At 32.6% G+C, this 19,501-nt stretch overlaps 1 protein-coding gene across 1 annotated transcript; it reads right to left on the reverse strand.

Annotated features, from left to right (window-relative positions):
• Positions 1 to 212: 212 nt before the first annotated feature.
• LOC143059146 (uncharacterized) lies at positions 213 to 18,568 on the reverse strand. Its single transcript, XM_076232633.1, has 11 exons — positions 18,336 to 18,568; positions 16,680 to 16,970; positions 14,562 to 14,924; positions 13,764 to 13,873; positions 11,620 to 12,828; positions 10,363 to 10,402; positions 6,337 to 6,617; positions 5,714 to 5,741; positions 2,892 to 3,314; positions 1,683 to 1,961; positions 213 to 970 (listed from the first exon to the last, which is right to left on the reverse strand). Exons 1-11 carry the CDS (start codon positions 18,550 to 18,552, stop codon positions 630 to 632), a joined length of 3,582 nt encoding a protein of 1,193 aa, XP_076088748.1. The 5' UTR covers positions 18,553 to 18,568; the 3' UTR covers positions 213 to 629.
• Between the last annotated feature and the right edge of the window lie 933 nt (positions 18,569 to 19,501).

The following is a 19,501-nucleotide window of genomic DNA, read 5'->3' on the forward strand; positions in this document are numbered from 1 at the left end:
AAGAAAGGTTTCTGCACAATATAATGATAGTAGCAGTACTTCAAAACACATTTCAATTACCCTCCCTAAAAATAAGCTTATTTTAGTACAATGTACACCATATTATATTTTACCGGAAGTAGGGTTTTTGAAGACATCTAATCTATATCATATATCCAAAAGTAGTACGTAACAAAGGTTTGTACCAAATATTATGATAGATTCATGTCAATAACACGTATTCACATACTAGCCTTCAAGATTGGGCTAATTTAAGTATGATGTACGCCATTTTGGATTTTACCGGAAGTGCCTCCCTATCTGAAATAAAAGAAAAATAGTTGAGGAAGGTCTATGCCAAATTTCATACTTGTAGCAGGATGTGCACAATTTTTCACAAAGCCGCCGTACTATTAGTGTTACTATTGTCTGTTTTTTCCCCTTATCTACTCATTCACAACTCAAATTTATAGTAGAATTAACAATATATATCTTCATCAAAAAGTAATATTAAGCTCCAAATATTAAAACCAATAGTTATTTCTGTTTTGCAAATATTTCATACTCAGATTATTTATAATATCTTAGTATACGTAGAAAAATCTTCAGATTGTAAGATACATGATGAATATACGTATAACCTACTGTCTTCAAGTGTATTTGTAGCAACTATGAATGGTTGATATATTTCTGCTTGTAACCAATGTGTTTTCTATTTCATCTGCCAGTTCAGTAGTAACAGAGTCTTCTCGTAAAGCTTTTAGAAATTCAATAAATCCCTTTTCACTTCCATGTAAAAGAATGTCCATTAGTTTTCTGTTCTTTTGAATTTGTGCTGGACAGGCATTTATCATTTGACTATCAGCTATTGTCAAAATATCACGTGATATTAAATGATCTACTATTTTCTCATGATTTATACAGTCAATGATATTTGAGTAATTCTTCTGTAGACGAACTCTATACACTGGAACAGTCCACCCTGACAATCCTAAAATTTATTGTTTATAAGTTTTTAATACGACGTTATATTCATGTATGATAAAAATAAACAACGAAAGTTTCACAGGAAGTCATGATCATTATTCATAACCGCAGAAGTAGTAAATTGTTTTGGAAAATGCGTGGCAAAACTTTTGAGGGAAATCTCAGCATAAGAATAAGACCAACATTAACCGAAAATGTAGAAACAAATACTGATTGTATTTTTAATCTTTTAAGTGAATGATGGTTAATACAAAACACAAGTCATCCAGGTTAACATTGCAATTATATCGACGACATAAAACAATACAAACATAGAATACAAACCCCTAAAATTAAAAACGGTGTCACAAGGATTGTACGGTCCGCCTAAATCAGACTACCTTTTCCACATTTATTTCGTGGGTTTTTGCAATGTTTAATTCCTATGTAGTGCCTTAAAAACTGTTTTTTCTTTTTGCGCAATTGATTATTCAACCTACCATCATCTTCTGGATTGCTTGTACTTTTTGTACTTTCCGTCTTTCAATGCATAAATTAGATCTTTTTTAACCTCAAAAGGGTGGGACAGTCAAACTCATTGATCGAAAATAAACTTACAACGCCATGGCTTAAAATGAAAAACACTAACAGACATATAGTAAACATTGTATCAAGAACATCAATGTTATACAAATGCTATTATTTGTACATTTTCATTACAAAAAGGCAGTTCATACCTTCATTTGGAGGTGGTTCTAATGCTTCATTTGAGCCCTCTTCGTGTGAATGGCGTTTCAATTCATCTGCTAAATCAGTGTATCCACTTATCCGTAGTGCATCAACAAACACTGTATAAGTAGACTCTCCCCTTTTCTTCACTACTGCAAGCAAGGCTTTATTCTGATCGTCTTGTCCAGCATGCTGCTCAATACGACGTCTATCATCAGATGATATCACTAAATGTGTTATCATATAATCTAAAATCTGACTGATTTCGATATCTTGTATAATCCTCTCTGTATTTGGGAAAGACAAATTAAATCTGATTAAACTATTATACTATAATTTTAAGTAAACATTTGTTTTTTTGTGTATTCTCTAAATCTGTGTATGATTGCATTATATTTCGATAATCTCTAAAGGCAGTAGCAAATTAATCTCTGGTTAATTTTGATAATTGTTCACGTGGTGTAACATGTGTAGCTTTATGATTATACGTCTGCAAAATATCCACTTTTTGTATGTTTTTTTTTTTATCTGTTTTGCATTAAGCAGAAAATCATGCTGATGAATTTAAAATGAAGACCGTTAGTTCAAAGTTGTATGTCCTTTGACAGATAGACATGCACATATCAATTTATCAAAAAATCTGTGCTCCTTTTGTTATTTGACATACCAGTTTAGAGGGAATATGTGACTTTAAAGCAGATAAAACAACTTCTTTTACTTTATTAGTCTTCTTATCTATCAGATTTTGAAGTATGCTTTTGGTTTGATTTATAGCATGTTTAGGTTGCCCAAGCATTATAGTATGTGTATAATTAGTTTGTGGCTTGATTTTATTTCTTTGCTATTTCTTAGGACTTTTAGTTTGCTATCTATTTATCTGTTTGTTTTGTAGCGACAATTCATTTTAAGTTCTTTTTTAATATGAATACGTTTATGACCTAAATTTGCATACGAATAAAAGAAAGAACTCACTTAAGCACGTAATATAAAAATTAACCAAAGAACCATTGATTTGAGTTCATTATCAGGTATGTTGTCATATGGACGAACTTGCCTTATAACTGTAATTGTAGAAACCACACCAAAGTTCAAACCCTTTAAGTAACATTGGATATAAGGTTATCAGAAATAAAGGAAATTTAATTTTTCACGTTATATATAGTCAATGCACAAAAATGATGTCAGACAAAGGGGCAACTATGTCAAAATTAACACACCTTTAACCTGTTCTCCTAATCCTATTTCTATTTGTTCCTCTAATTCTACTTCTACTAAGTCCTCTAATTCTACTTCTATTTGTTCCTCTAATCCTACTTCTACCTTTCTTTCTAATCCTACTTTTAATATTTCTTCTGATGCTTCTTCATATGTTATGTATGATAATACACTAGATAAATCAAGCCGATGGAGAGCATTGACTAAAACTTCATAAGTAGCTTCGGGAAGTGTCCTCCATGTGTTCAGAACCTCCTCTGTTTGACCACGAAGATTTGTCACGTGGTTCATTGCAATGTGTTGCATCTCAACAACTGATAGCCCAAGTTCTATTCCAAGCTGGAATGTTTGAATTCCAATATGGTCAGGTAGTAGTTTTGTAATGGTACTTGATGGTCTAATGAGTAACTTCTCCTTTGATTGGTCTATAATGTATATATATTTTAACAACATTATCATTTTTTTCTTATCTTTAACATTGATTAATACTATTGTCATTAACTCAGCTGTCTTATCATTTATTTACCGTAATGATATCCACGCGACTATGACCCAAAAAAATCAACACAAAACTTTTATTTTCTAGGTTCAAAAGTTGATATAAGTTATTATGAAATATTTGGTAGTATACATGCCATATGGCAATTACATAAAGTATTTTCAAGAAATTAATGATATAAATGTAAATATGACAATCATTAACCATATAAGAACATATTGAAGCCGAATTAGACACCATTACAACTGTCTAAACACAACAATTCGTGTTTTATAATGAGAAGACAATGAATAAACGAAAGATTACTAATAGTTGTTAACTTGTACCTCGGTTTGTCTCTGCTGGGGAGTTGTCTCATTGGCAATCATACAACATTTTCTTATGTGTATTTTTCAATTTTGCGTTTACAAAGCTTTATACTACATGTACTATTAACCTTCATAAGGAATGCTGACACCCAAATAGATATCAAAGGTACCAGAATTATAATTTAATACGCCAGACGCACGTTTCGCCTACATAAATAAAGGCAACAGTAGTATACCGCTGTTCAAAGCTCGTAAATCTATGGACAAAAAACAAAATTGGGTTATTTTGACACATTCCCCATTTCCATTCTCAATTTTAAACTAAAACTGAGGGAAACGCATTAAATATAAGAGGAGAACAACGACACAACATTAAAATGTAACATACACAGAAACGGACTAAGCATTAGACAAAATCCGATGAGAGTAACAAATATATAACATCAAAACCAAATACATGAATTTGGGATAGAAAAGTGCCGTGACACGTCTTATCGTAATGTGAATTCACACTAAAACAAAAGAGAAAACAAACGACAAAACGGAAACACAACGTTAAAATGTTACACACACAGTAACGAACTATAATATAACAATGGCCATTTTCCTGACTTTGTACAGGACATATTTAAAGATAAAAATAGTTTTCAAAGGTACCAGGATTATAAGACTCATAAGACTCATCAGTGACGCTCAGATCAAAATAGTTATATAGCCAAAACAAGAACAAAATATAACAAATGACGTATACATACATAAAAAATGTGCGACACATTATGATAACCCTTGTTGAAGGTAGAAATAATCTCGGAATAGTTATTGAAATAATTTGACACTAATAGTTTTTTGCTAAAAACATGATAGTTTTACAGTGTTCTAAAGCTAATTATTTAATTGAAACTACTAATCTACACCATATACTATTAAAATGACTCAAAGATGCATTATTATTTATCAACAAATGTGAATATTAAGAGGAAATGAACACCTAAGTGCAACTAAAAACTAGGAAATATGAATATTCTGTCTGCAGATATGACTAATTTCATTATCTTACAGAAGTAACCACCCCAACATTCATTAGGATAACTAAAAGAAAAAGGTGTAACAATAAATTATCGTAATGACCGTTTCAGTAGTTATGTAACATTACCCCAGGAGTAGATTACCTTAGCCGTATTTGACACAACTTTTTGGAAGTTTGGGTCCTCAATGCTCTTCAACTTTGTATTTATTTGGTTTTTTTACTATTTTGATCTGAGCGTCATTGATGAGTCTTATGTAGACGAAACGCGCGTCTGGCGTATAAAATTATAATCCTGGTACTTTTGATAACCAATTAAGAGACGATAACAAGTGTAAGGAATAAAACAACATAGGATACAAGGTTGATAGTGTTTTTATTATCTATTTATAGGTTGATGTCACCTCTGGTGAACTGTAAGATCCCAAGAGTATCATCAGTTCAGTAGTCAATCCTTCGATACTGACAATATTCAAAGTGAGCTTATCTTTATCTCTCTGTGAACTAATGGGGGAATTAGATCCATAAAGCTAAGTTGGTGTTTTCCGTCAATCGTTTTATGTCTATTATGGTCAATATCTCCAATGTGATAATACATATTTGGCATTCACAGTTTCTGTTGTTAGCTTTCCTGATTAAGGTAAATACAGATACGATATTCACCTAGTTTATAAAGCAATATTTTGTAATGCATTTTAGAAGTTGTTCGATACTAGTCCCGAAGCGTGTTAGTCTGTAAAGGGTAAATCAGTTACGTGGTCAGTAGTACTGACATGATTTATAAGATATATGTTTTATATTCTCCCATGTAAAAATTAGAATTTACATATCAAGTAGGAGACTAATGTCCACCTCACACAGACGAAGCTAAACGATTTAGTAAAATGGTGCCACTGCACCCAAATACGGTTTTACGATTGACCTTTCTATCGAGGTTAATCCAGAAATGTGTTTTAAAAATTTCATTTTAAATCTTTTAAAAGTTTCACTTACCAAACTCTTTTTGGAATTCTCTTGAAATCTGAAATATGACATGCACATCAGTCATTAAACACACAATTTTTAAATAAAAAAGGTGGGTTTTCCTGTATAATCCCATATATATAAGTTAGACACTTATTCTTTTGAGCCCATACGTTCGCATCCTCATGTCTTTCTGTTTAATGAAATAAAGAAGCACTCACTGGGTTTTGGTATAAAATCACCTTTTTGCTGTTGACAGAATTTATATGACCTATTTCTATTTTAAAACATTGTTACAATAATATGAATAATCTCGAGAGAGAGGAGACAAACAAACTCATCTAAGATACCAAACAAATGATTTGGAACGCCAGATCTGTGTTTTCTATCAATTATACCCATCTATGTCTCTCAACACAAAACATTTGGAAAGCAAAATCAAATACAAAATCGAAAAGTAGTACTTGCTGAAAATAAAGATATATACAATTACCGGCATTCAAATTTCAATATTTGTTGATTTATATTTGCAGATTAGTTTTGCTCTTAAATGGGTTAGTTTTTCAATTTAGATAGCTTGTAGAAAATATGTCAATTGGTACAACAGATGTTATTTAAGATGTTATATACGATGCATACGATTTTTTTTTTACCTGGCATAATATGTGTAAGTCTATATCTTCCTTTTTCATACTTTGCTGAAGGTGCTGGAATGACGCATGTACCGTGCTCTTCTTCCAATCATGCAAAGCTTTGACTTTGATATCAAAAGGCTCTTTGTTGATTGACTCGTTAATAATTTCCCAAGACCTAGCAGGTTTCTTTCCCTTTAGGTGCATGTATATTTTTCGTATTTCTTCCATTGTCATTTCAGCTGCTAGACGACCCAAGTGTCTATCATCTGGATTACTGTCTAACCATGCCATATCTAGACCTGTAATATATTGAAACTTAAATCAATGCAAAGTAAAAATTCGTAATACTAAATGTCCAATTTATTTTTCTACTTCAATTATACAAGTAGATAAAACATCCTACACTTTCGAGCTTAACTGTAAGTTATTACTCATAAATGATACTAGTTAGTTTAAACATATGTTATTGTTCAAAAAGGACAAATGAATAAGACATTTTTCTACTAAGTAACGTCTTCTCCAATATACATACATAGATATACACATGAATGAACATTACATATATCGGACTTTAACCTATTATTATTAGCATGACGATTTACTTACCTACAAATGCAAATTCAAGGGAATCCTTTTTTTTACCATTTTTCACAACTGAATGTAACGTACTATGATTCTGTGGTATAACACTTACAGGAGAGTTATTTTCCCTGCGATTTATGAACACAATTTTAATTCATCAAAAATCAACAAGAGTTGTCTACCCTTTTTAATTTCCAACCATATCTCGATGATACGACACTGTTACATTTATGTACATCGAACATATGAGTGGACTTCGACCTTACCAATAGATATGTGTTCATGTGTCAATGCTTTATATGCAAACAATATATGATTTGCCTTTGATTTATATTGAATTATTTTATCATTATTTTTTTTTTGGGGGGGGGGGGGGTAGTCTTTTTGGTTTCTCTACACAATTTTCTTTTATGTTTATAAACGAAGACAAACACAATCTTTAAACTAATGTTTTTATGTGTAAAAGAGAGACGAAAGATACCAGAGGGACAGTCAAACTCGTAAATCGAAAATAAAATGACAACGCCATGGCTAAAAACATATACAACTAGATTTGCCATTGCAAGCAATAGCAGATGGCACCCTTCCCAAATTGCCAGGCGAGCGGCAGCCATTTAGAAAATTCCAAAGTCAAAGAGTGAATCTACAGATGCAAATTATTAGTTTTATAAAGTTTTATTAAGTTTGGAGCATTTTGAAATTTGGGACATTTTTGTTGTTTCCATGGTTACGAATTTTTGACATTTATGCATGTTATGCTGCAACCATGGTTACAGTAGGTAATTCCAAAATTGTAAAAGCAGACATCTCATAGTCACATGTCATGTTATATATCAGTACAGTTTAATTGACTTTGGTGAAATACTTGTTTTATGCATTTTCCCATAGGGTCAATGTAAAATTTGCTTCCAGTTTCCATGACAACGGCGGCCATTTTTGACTAACCAAATATTGTCTTGACATCTTGGCATACTGGGTAACATTTTCATTAAGTTTCATCCAGTTTGGTCTTATAACGAAAAAGTTATACTTTTTGATATTTTTGCTGTTTCCATGGTAACGGCAGCCATTTTGAAAATTTCAACTTCAAAATGCAATTTTGCACATGCTAGTTACCATTTCTGTGAAGTTTCATCCAGTTTGGAAGACTTTGAGAATTTTCGGATTTTTACTGTTTCCATGGTAACGGGGGCCATCTTGAAAGATGGACGAAAGATACCAAAGGGACAGTCAAACTCATAAATCTAAAACAAACTGACAACGCCATGGCTAAAAATGAAAAAGACAAACAGAAAAACAATAGTACACATGACACAACATAGAAAACTAAAGAATAAACAACACGAACCCCACCAAAAACTAGGGGTGATCTCAGGTGCTCCGGAAGGGTAAGCAGATCCTGCTCCACATGTGGCACCCGTCGTGTTGCTTATGTGATTACAAATCCGGTAAATAGTCTAATTCGGTAGGTCACATTCATGAAAGGGAAGGGGATTGTAGTTACGACGTAAGGAACATATCCGATATCATTTGTGAAACGGTTATTCCATAACGGTCAACCAACTCGTGATGGCGTCCGTAAAATTTACGAAGGGATGATTTCAACTTCACCATTTGGAACTCTTGGTTTAATAGCTTCCTTGTGAGCAGTAACCCTCTATCAAGAAAATCATGATAGGAAATGCAAGCACGGGAATATCGTATCAATTGGGAGATATATACCCCGTATGCAGGTGCTGCTGGAATGTTGCTACTTAGAAATGGAAAGTGCCAACCCTAAAAAGCAAATCTTCACATGGTGCTTCACATTATGATATAGTTCCATCAACTTGGGTCCATTCAATTCTGAGATCCAGAGTGGACAAAAAAGTGTGGAAGAAAAATAAAAATAAAAAAAATAAAAAGAAACGTAGAATAACAATACGTCACCCCAACTCCGTTGAGGGTGCCATAACTAAAAAATAGGCAACACGAAGCCCACCAAAAACTAGGGGTGATCTCAGGTATTCTGGAAGGGATACATTACTTCAATTATATAAGTAGATACGAAATCATAGACTTTCGAGTTTAACTTTAACTTATTACTAATGAATGATACTAGTTAGTTTAAACATATGTAATTGTTCAAAAAGGACAAATGGATTAGACATTTTTTCAACTTAGTAACGTCTCCTCCAATATACTTACATAGCTATACAAATGAATGAACATTACATATATCGGAGTTTATCCTATTAACATCGTGTTGTATATTCTTTAGTTTTCTATGTTGTGTCGTGTGTGATGTTGTTTGTTTGTCTTTTTCATTTTTAGCCATGGCGTTGTCAGTTTGTTTTAGATTTATGAGTTTGACTGTCCCTTTGGTATCTTTCGTCCCTCTTTTAGCATGAAGATTTAATTACCTACAACTGTCAAATTCAAGGGAATACTTTTTTGACCATTTTTCGCAACTATATGTAACGTACTATGAATCTGTGGTATAGAACATAAAGGAGACTTATTGTCCCTGCTGTAAGTGCATACAAATTTAACTTATCAAAAGTCGACATGAGTTATCTACCCTTTTTAATTTACAACCAAATGACGATACGTTACTGTTACATTTATGTACATCGAACATCTGAATGGACTTTGAACTTATCAATAGATATGTATTCATATTATATGTCAATACTTTATACAAACTATATATGATTTGCCTTTTTTTCATATTGAATTCTAATATGCTTCTATTTCTTTATGAATAAACCCATGCTCAAAATGCAATAATTTGTGCACATGCGTATATTGACTTCTTCAGAATAATGAATTTGGCATGCATTTAATATATTTCATTAACTTCAAACTCTTCCAAACTCTAAAAATGATGCACATGTTGTTACTAATTCGTTTAATATGACTGTAATGTGTTGCATTCCGAAATTGACATATTTGACCTAAATACGTCAACTGTTCATGCTGACTGTTCAAAAACTCCTCCATCTGAAAAATCACAGTGCCAGCTGTTTGCTTCTTTACAAACAAAAAAAGGGAGGTTCATGGAAGAGCCTACACAATTGCTTTACCCTTATACACATCGGGCATAAAAATTCCCTTAATTGTCGTAATCAGAATCGAAATAATTAATGCAAGCTATACTTTGTTGTAGTTTTAACATGTAGGGGGGGGGGGGCATTATATTCGTGTTATTTTAGCCCCCACTATCGGTCGGGCAAAAATAATATCCAACGATATAATGCCTACCCATGTTAAAACTACAATAACGTATAGCTTGCATCAATTATTTCTTATTTTTTTTATTTTTTTGGGGGGTGGGGGGAAATTGTCATTTTGGGTTATCTACAACATTTTCTTTCATGTTTATAAACAAACATAAAAAAATCTTTAAACTAATGTTTTTATGTGTAATATTATAATACAAGTAAATAAAACTAATGACGGAAATCATAAGATATTACTTACCAGGACAATCTTCTTGACATCTGTCACCCTCCGTAGGTAACTGTAAGATAAGATAAACAAAGCTGCATTTTAATGAACTTATGATGTCTTTAGGAGGCTCGGGGGTACAAAAAATAGAGCAAAAAATTAAACATTTTTTTTTTATAAAAAAAGTTTATATTTTACACTATTAGTTGTTACTCAATTATATGGTACAAAAATCAACCCAAAAAAAATCAATTCGTTTTCGCACCAGATGACTTTTCAAATGTTTATATCATTAAAAAAGCTCCAACTTATCCTCTTTTGGTGAAAACAATGATTTTTTTTGCATTAAAATTGAAACATCTTTTTTTACTCATCGCTGAGGTATATTTTCTATTATTTCTTTCAAATAAGCTGTACTTGAACTAAACTGTTGTACATTATAAGCGATTACTGTAATTTAGTTCTTTTTTTATTTCGATATTACCCTTTTTCTCCTATTTGTTCAACCGAATGAGTACCTTAACTAAAATACCTGCTTCTTTCGAAGGCAGAATGTAAGCTTAAATGAACGATGACCCCAAATTTTTTATTTTATTTTTCTATTAAGTATAGGATGAAGTGTATTTATAGAAAAAATAGCGAAATCCTATATTTAAAAAAAATAATATTTAGACCCGCGAGCCATGATGGAGCTGCACGTATTGATGTTTCAGTTGTTTTTGTATTTATACCAACTAGTAACGGTGAGTGTTCTTAGATTAGCATTTTGACTTTTTTTCTTGTTTATATTTGATTTTGTCTGCATGTAACCCAACATGGTGATTAAGCTCTTTCTTATCTTTCTTACAGATTTTTAAAAACTGTTTTGGTTCTTATACAACCTCGACTTTCAAACATTTAGCATTGAGCACTCCTGATAAAGATCAAATCAGAAAAGCACTTTGGACGCATGAAATTAAGAAAGAGTTTTTTTGTGTTCTTTATCAACTCATTTGTATAATCCAGTCAATGTTTATACTTCATGTACTTATAAACAACGGTAAATACAGTAATGTTCAGACTGTTGACTTGTAGTAAGTTTAGGATCAGTTCAAGGGTTAGGGTTTGAGTTAGAGTTAGGGTTATTGCAAGGAGAAGTCGGAAAATTTACTGAAACACTGAACACATCTAAATAATTGCTCTAACTTTTCATATGATTATAAGTTCAAAATGACCGTTCAAACCTTCAAAAGGTAATTGACTCTTCATTCAATAGCAAAAAGTTAAAAACATTCTATAAACGATAGATACCTTGTCTGCAAACCATCTGGACACACTATTAGTCTTGTGTATTCTATTGTGATCGGGGCATGTCCATTCCTCCTTAGATCTCAACATGTGGTCAAAAAAGCAAAGATCTGACCCACAAACTATACCAATTTGAATGGTAAAAGGCAAATCTCTAGTACAACCAGAATCTTCTGAAACTGAGAAATAGAAATTGGAAATGCGTGTAATGGCATGTGTGAGGCATTCCTGAGCTGTTGATGCAATTGTAGGTACAATGGAAATTTGGCTTTCTTTGTGAGAAAGAGAAACTATGATTCTGTTTCCCTGAATGTCAATTCTCATATCGTGTTCAGTATCAATTGTAACATCAGCACTGTCTGTAAAGATCATCAGACGACTGGATTTAGAGCTGACTCGAAGCTTCCACATTGATATGAAAGTCGCAATGAACCGGTAAAGGATAGCAGGTGGCACAACTTCCTCTTTAAACCTATAGGCCAGATGTATGCTTCTGTCAAAATCTATGTGTGGGTTGTCTTCTCTTTTGGTTTTAATCATGCATGGAACTAAGAACAATTCTGATTCATATTCATCGTCTTTTTGTCGACAAATTATGTCCAAATGTACTAACATTTCTACCATATATTCTTTATGCTCTGAGATCTCCTTGAAACAGTCTTGTGTCCATATTTCGTGTAAATCCCTTTTCAGCAATTTTCCACTTTCTTTGAGGTCTCCTAGTACCTCAATGAGATGTTTTGGCCAAAATTGTTCATCAGTAACGATGGAACGTAGCACGTCTACCAAAAACACTGGATCTATGATAACGTTATCTCTCAAGCAAGCTTCATCGAAGAAGATCAGTTTTCCAAGGGCATGGTTAACCTTCAGAAACTTTTGTAGCTGATCAGGGGTTAATGCATGTTTTTCATTCTGCTGGTTAAGGTCATTCAGTTCACCAATGGATAGTACTTTCTTTTTTTCCTCTACCTTTTTGGCTAATTGAAGTTCAAGGGGTACAAACTTGGTTGGCATTAATTCTCCGCAACTAGGATGGTCTAATGCAACTTCCACCAACTGCTTCTTCAATGTGTCTAATTCTTCGTCCTCTTTGTTTCTGGCATCCACAAAAATAAGTGGTTGATATTGAAGATGTTGTTTCCCTCCATGATTTTCGAAGAGTTTATCGATTGAGTCTTCTAAGATTCGTCTCTGTTTCTCAATATCATCCTAAAATATACACACATCAAAAATGTATATATACAATTCAGTGAATCAAGCGATACTAATGATTCATTGTGTGAACAAGATAGTCAAATCTTTTTTTCCTCTCACTAAAACTATTCTATGGCATTTGCTTAAAATGAAATTGTAATTGCAAGAGTTCCAAAAACTGAATTCCATAGGGATAACAGTTGACCATTTATACTGTCATATGGACTCTAACTGTTTTATGGAGATAAGCCAAAAAATGACTTCAAACTACATTTAATAAGTCAAGCGACAGCGGCCATGATTTTTGATGGATCAAATCTCAGATGCACCTTTTTTTTTAAAACAGAATGTCCTACAAAACGTCCAGGCTAATGTTTTGGTGAAGTTTCAGAGACCTGAACTTTCAACAACTTTTAAAATCTTAACGACAAATGATTTAGTCTAGAGCGATTATATATATTTTTTAAAACCCTACATAGCAGGTACATAGCTACAAGACATTCTACATGGTTTCAAGGATTTACACATCTGTTTCTTCTTATGTCACTGACTCTTTAAAAAGAATGAAATAAGTTGAATTTATGAACATGCTATAATGAAATTGTTCATCATTTATAATTTTATTTTGAAAACCAATCACTAATTTATAAGGCAGGAAATTGTGGGAAAAAAACTTCAAACACTCTTTCTGTGAAAATCCCATAATCTAGGCTAACATCTGAAAGATTTGATTATACAAAATATGTACCATATTGTAAATCAGACAGCTGATAAGAATACCGCTAACAATTTCATTATGGCATGTTCATACATTCAACTTATTTCATTCTTTTTAAAGAGTCATGGACATAGGAAAAAAACGGACAGATGAGTTGTTAACCCAAAAGTTAATTGTAACTCTGTCAGACATGTCAAAGTATTAGAGTTCTTGAATTTATGTCAGTACTTACTTTTACTTGATCTTTGTGTGTTGCAACAAATTTGATTTTTGGGTATCCTCCATTTTCAGCCGAAGTCTTACAATATGTAAGGACTGAATTAACCCAATGGACGAGATAGACTGCAACAAACACGCATACATGTTGATATGTTTTAAAGTATAAAATTGCCTGCCAATAATTACTGAACAATAGGTATTTATAAAGAACTGAAAATAATTGATTCTCATTACCACTATCTAAGCATATCAATTGAAGATATCTTTTCAATTGTAAGCAGCATTGTTGAATTAAAACAAACACAATTTTTCTATAATTTATGTTGTTAGCTTATTTATCTTTCCTTTGAGGTGAACATATTTTGTATTCTCGCAGATATAGCTTTTAACAATACTTTGTATATATTTGTAGGAATTATAAAATGAATTACGCAACAAAAGAATGTAGGGTTTAAGCATAATCAGTTTTATACATTACCATTCACAAATTAGTCTTCCGCTCTTTGTGTTAAAATTTTAAGAAAGGAAAATGAAATTCTTCATTATTTATACTGGATAAAACAAACTTTGATTTAAAACAATGACTAGTCTGTTCATCTAGATGTTACGAAAAATACCAGATATTGTATTGCTGACTCTGATGCTGTATACATCTTCACTAAGGAGCCTATTGTTTATTTGTATGTTGAGGCCATTTATGCTCAAGGAGAGCTTAGGCAATCTACAGTTTATCTATATCGAAAGACTACAAAATATATTCTTTGTATTGAAAAAGACAGATTGTTTTACCCATTGATAAATAATAACATACCTGCAGTATTCTGTTGATTATTACAGCCAGGTAAGTCCGTGTAGTCAGGTATTTCGTCATGGATACCTTTACTACCATTGAATATTAATACAAAAGTGCCTCTGCTAGATATAAAGAGTTGGTGTGTCAAGTGATATATCTTTTGACCGCCAAAGTCCCATAAATCAATGGGGACAATTATCATTTCGTAATTGCCTTTATTACATTCAGATCGGATTAGTTTAATAATTTCATCCTCTGACATGTCCTTGGCAGTCAATATATCTTCCGAGTCTCCCCCTCTCCCAGCACTATCATCTGTAGTAGCTCCATGCATCAGAGCACTTTCATCATTTGAAGATTTAAGATGAGCAACATTTTGACCTGAGAACAAAAGATATAAGTTGCTTTGTGTATGTAAGAACTGAATGAAAGGTTAAAGATTATCGTGTATATTTTTTAAATTTTCCTAGATATTGAAACAACATAATTAATTGCACATTTAAAAATTTGTCAAACAAGTTTTGTAAACAGACAAATCCTTATTCACGAAGCATTGTTTCACTTTTCAAATGTTTTGACTTTTGAAATGTTTTGCAATGATATTCATTTCAGCAGTCATGTCTTGATACAATTAAATCAATGATTCAAAAACATAGATTATTTTATAGATCTTTGAAAGGGTTAGACTGGGAATATAATATAGTCATCCGTAGGACTTTTCCATTCTTGGCAGTAAAAAAGTTGTTAAAATTGGTGATGCATTTTGCTGTGTGAGGTGTATTAAGATGCAACCACGTTCAGTGAGAAATATGTGTCGCAAAAAATAAATGGTGACATCTATGATCTGGCATAGGGTTATTAAAATAAATAGTCTACAGTGTGCTTATTGATACGACTCAGAAAGATTGTTGTCTAAGAACTTCAACTTTAAAAGTTTGAAATTAGCCTTTTTGACTATGATAGTAAAATATATAAAATATATATATATGAAAATTATTTTTTGTTGAATTTGAAAAAGTGGTTAATTTAAAAGACCCCGATTTGTGCCGATTTGAAAGCTGGTCCTTAACTATAAAATCTAAATACATGTTTCGATTCAGCAAATACAAAAATCCATTATTTCATTTTTAAATATCGAACAAAGTCTCATTTTGGATTCTCCTGACCTTAATGATGACCAGTTTGAAATAAGAGTCCAAAATGCAAAATATGAACACATTACATTGATAGATTCCACATTTTAAAGAACAAGAAGAATTCAAGTCTTTGAATTATAACCCGATTGATATTGCTCTATAAAAAAACAATTAATTCAAAGTAGAAAAAAGTATCGTTTACCCCTTTTAGTAAAGTATTTAGGGTTTAACCCCTAAAGTCATTCCAAGCTTTCCCTTTTTAGTACAGAGCCTTCGGGTTTAAATTTCACAGAGACAAATAGACTTTAACATCAGTTATTGTCAGGAAACATGGAAATCTTAGTCTTTATGGCCGTTACTTTCTTCCCAGTTTGAGTATAATCCCCAAAATAATTCTTAACCTTCCTTTTTAGTATGACACCTTTGGCTATAACTTCATTGAAAGCCATAGATTTATACACAAGCTATTGTCCGAGAACATTTAAATTCTATCTTTTTTATCCTTTTTAACAGATTTGGCAATAATAACCAAAATAAAGCCCAACCCTTTATTTTGATGTATAGGACATTGTCGTACAATTTCACAGATATCCATACATTTATACACAAGTCCTGTAACATAAAAATACCTTTTGTTGGACCCCTCCTCCCAAAACAGTTTGGACAATAACACAAAAAAAAATCCCAACCTTTCGGTTGTGTCGTGACACCTTGTGGTTCAATTTCATAGAGATACACACATAATTGTCCAGCAGCATATACATCCTAGTGTTTGGTCCTTTTAGACAATTTTGGCCATAACCACCAAAATCAATCCCAACCTCCTGTTTGAAGAATAGAACCTTGTAGTGAAATTTCGCAGCTATTCACTGTTTAACGACGTTATTGGTTAACATAAACTGTGACATGGACAAAATTAAGCACTACACTGACAAGAAAGACCAGACGTCTACACAATATGGCATGATTTATATTTACACATAATATTAACAACACGTACCTTTAAATTCTTTCTGTTTTCGACTTGGGAGACTGAAGAAAGCTTTCAACCTTGACGTTATCGTATGTACACCTGGAGTACTGATGTTAGACTTAACACCACTGCGATCTGGCATTTCCTCTATACGTTTTGCAGCCCCTAGACTGAAAGATACAGAACCTTTGTTTTTGATTTCTTCCCTATGTTTAGCATCATCAGAATCTGCCACTTCCTCGATAGATTTTACAACACCTGGAATTGCCATTTCTTTACTTCGTAGTAAACTTTGCACTGTTGCATTCAAGATAGTCCCTGAAATATGTTATCTGATTAATCATACAAAAGTTCGTTTCAAAGACATTTTTTTAATCATTGCAAAACATAAATTCACATTTACTAAGGGTATAATCTTAGATTAAGATATATGTTTAAGAAAGACATTGAATGGTTACATGTGATCACATTGCAAAGAGTCATCGATGACAACTGAATACTGATTACGATTACCTCTGTCCCTGAAATAATATATATCGGATTGATCAAACAAATGTTCGTTTCCAAAACGTTTGTTTTGATCATTACAAAATATTGATTCACGTCAACTTAGGAAATACTTAGATTACGAAATATGGAAAGTCATAGCCTAGTTACAGATGATCACATTGCAAAAAGTAATCGATAACTAATTTCTAATTACGATTACCAATCCCCCGATATGACACAACACAATGTAAAACATTTCGAACAAGTAACTAAGGGCCCTATTTAAGGGTAAACCTAGGGATTATAATTGAATACTGATAGTTGTTTGCCTTACATCCAGTGGGACATATGTAATGCATTTTCAGGACGCGAACAAGTTAATAATAAATAAAATAGGTAGGTCCAGTACACGATGCCGTCCAGGATGAAGGTCAGCGAAATTAATGTTAGAAAATCGTTATTATAAATTAAGGGCAGACCTGTCCTTAGGACTGGTTAAAACCAGACTTGTCCACAGGTCTGGTCTGGAGCAGACCTGTCGATAGGTCTGCAGCAGTCCTTAAAAAGCAGACCGTAGGTCTGGTCCACCAACGACGAAGTTAACTTGCTTGACTGCTTAAAAATTCTCAAATTAACTTAGAAAGCAGTCAACAAGTCTGCTCCAAGTTAACTTTTGACAAGGTTAGGACCGCACCCATCTGTATCTCCCTCATGCAAATAAACTCATCATAGATACCAGGACTAAATTTTGTATATACGCCAGACGCGCGTTTCGTCTACAAAAGACTCATCAGTGACGCTCGAATCCAAAAAAGTTTAAAAAAAAGCCAAATAAAGCACGAAGTTAAAGAGCATTGAGATCCAAAATTCCTAAAAGTGTTGTCAAATACAGCTAAGGTAATCTATGCCTGTGGTAGAAAAGCCTTAGTATTTCAAAAAATTCAAAATTTTGTAAACAGTTAATTTATAAATATAACAATATCAATGATCATTCATATCAGCACAAAAAGTGCGAATAAAACAAATAATTAAGTTAAGTTCAAATTGTAACTCGAGATACCTTATCACCTCACATTATAAATCGAACTTTGACCTGAAATCTTGGTTCGATCCCTTATTCAAAATTAAACCAATTACTCTGAGATGCATATCCTCAGTCAATTTCTATTGTTTATAGTCTTAAAATTAACTTACCCTTTTCCAAGAAAATCCAACAACGTTCCTTTATATTCATTCCAGCTCTGCCGAGGTAAATCCATATACCATCTGTTGACTCTCGCTGCTCTGGAGCCTCATCTCCCACTAGAATTTTGGCTAAACATGTCTTGCCAACACCAAATGGACCGGTAAGAAAAACACGGTTCCAGTAACATTTGTATGATCCACTGCTTAACAGACCTTGAAATTCCATATCAGAAAATATCTGTATTTCTTTGTTGGGTCCTAAATGTATAAAACCGAAAAAAAAATGTAAGATATGAAATTCAAATATCATTTTTTATTGTTCTATTGCTGACACAAATACAAGCAGAATAAACAAGAAGATACACAGGGTGTTATCCATTATATATATTTCACTAGTAGCACGATTTCAGTCTGAAACGGTCATTTTGGTCTGATCGTATCTTAATTGACTGGATTTACCGCTAGAGGAAAACGTCAAGATTTGTCAGTTCGTTAAGTCTCCATTCGGACCGATAGTCTCATTAGGTAAATTAGTCCCGTTAAGGCATGTCAAGATATTTAAGACTGTATCTTCTAGCGAGCTGTTTAGATCCGTTAAGACCGTGTCAGACCAAAACAGACCATGAATACAAACTGACGTCAAGATGTTGTCAGACCGTGTCCAGTCGTGTTCAGATTTTAATAATTTGGACACAAAACGAGTGAAACTTTCCCATTATTTATCAGGGGTTGCTCCCCTTTCAAGAATAAAATAAAACTGTGAAAGAAGACGATTTTTTTAACTGAAAGTCTACCACGTTCCCTTAATCATGTTATTTAAATAAAACAAATATTCAATTTGAATTCTAACTTCTTCCTATTTAATTATTTAACACTGTTTTATAATTATATAAATAAAAAAAGTAGCTCAAAGTCATACTGCTGCACAAATCGCCGCGAATTGACTAAAAAAATCAACAGATTGCCGAAATAATATTTGATTATTGAATATAAGCACCTGAACCTTTATATTTAATGGTTTACAAGTGATTGCAATACGTTTTATATGCAATTACAGACTGCCGTATGTGGTGAAGAATTTGTCATTCATTTTTACACCCTTATTTTATAATAACGGATGTCGGCCGTGAACACTTGAAAACGTGATCTTAATATGTTAAATTAAATTTAAGATG

This window comes from Mytilus galloprovincialis, chromosome 14 (genome assembly GCF_965363235.1).
Source record: "Mytilus galloprovincialis chromosome 14, xbMytGall1.hap1.1, whole genome shotgun sequence".
NCBI lineage: Eukaryota > Metazoa > Mollusca > Bivalvia > Mytilida > Mytilidae > Mytilus > Mytilus galloprovincialis.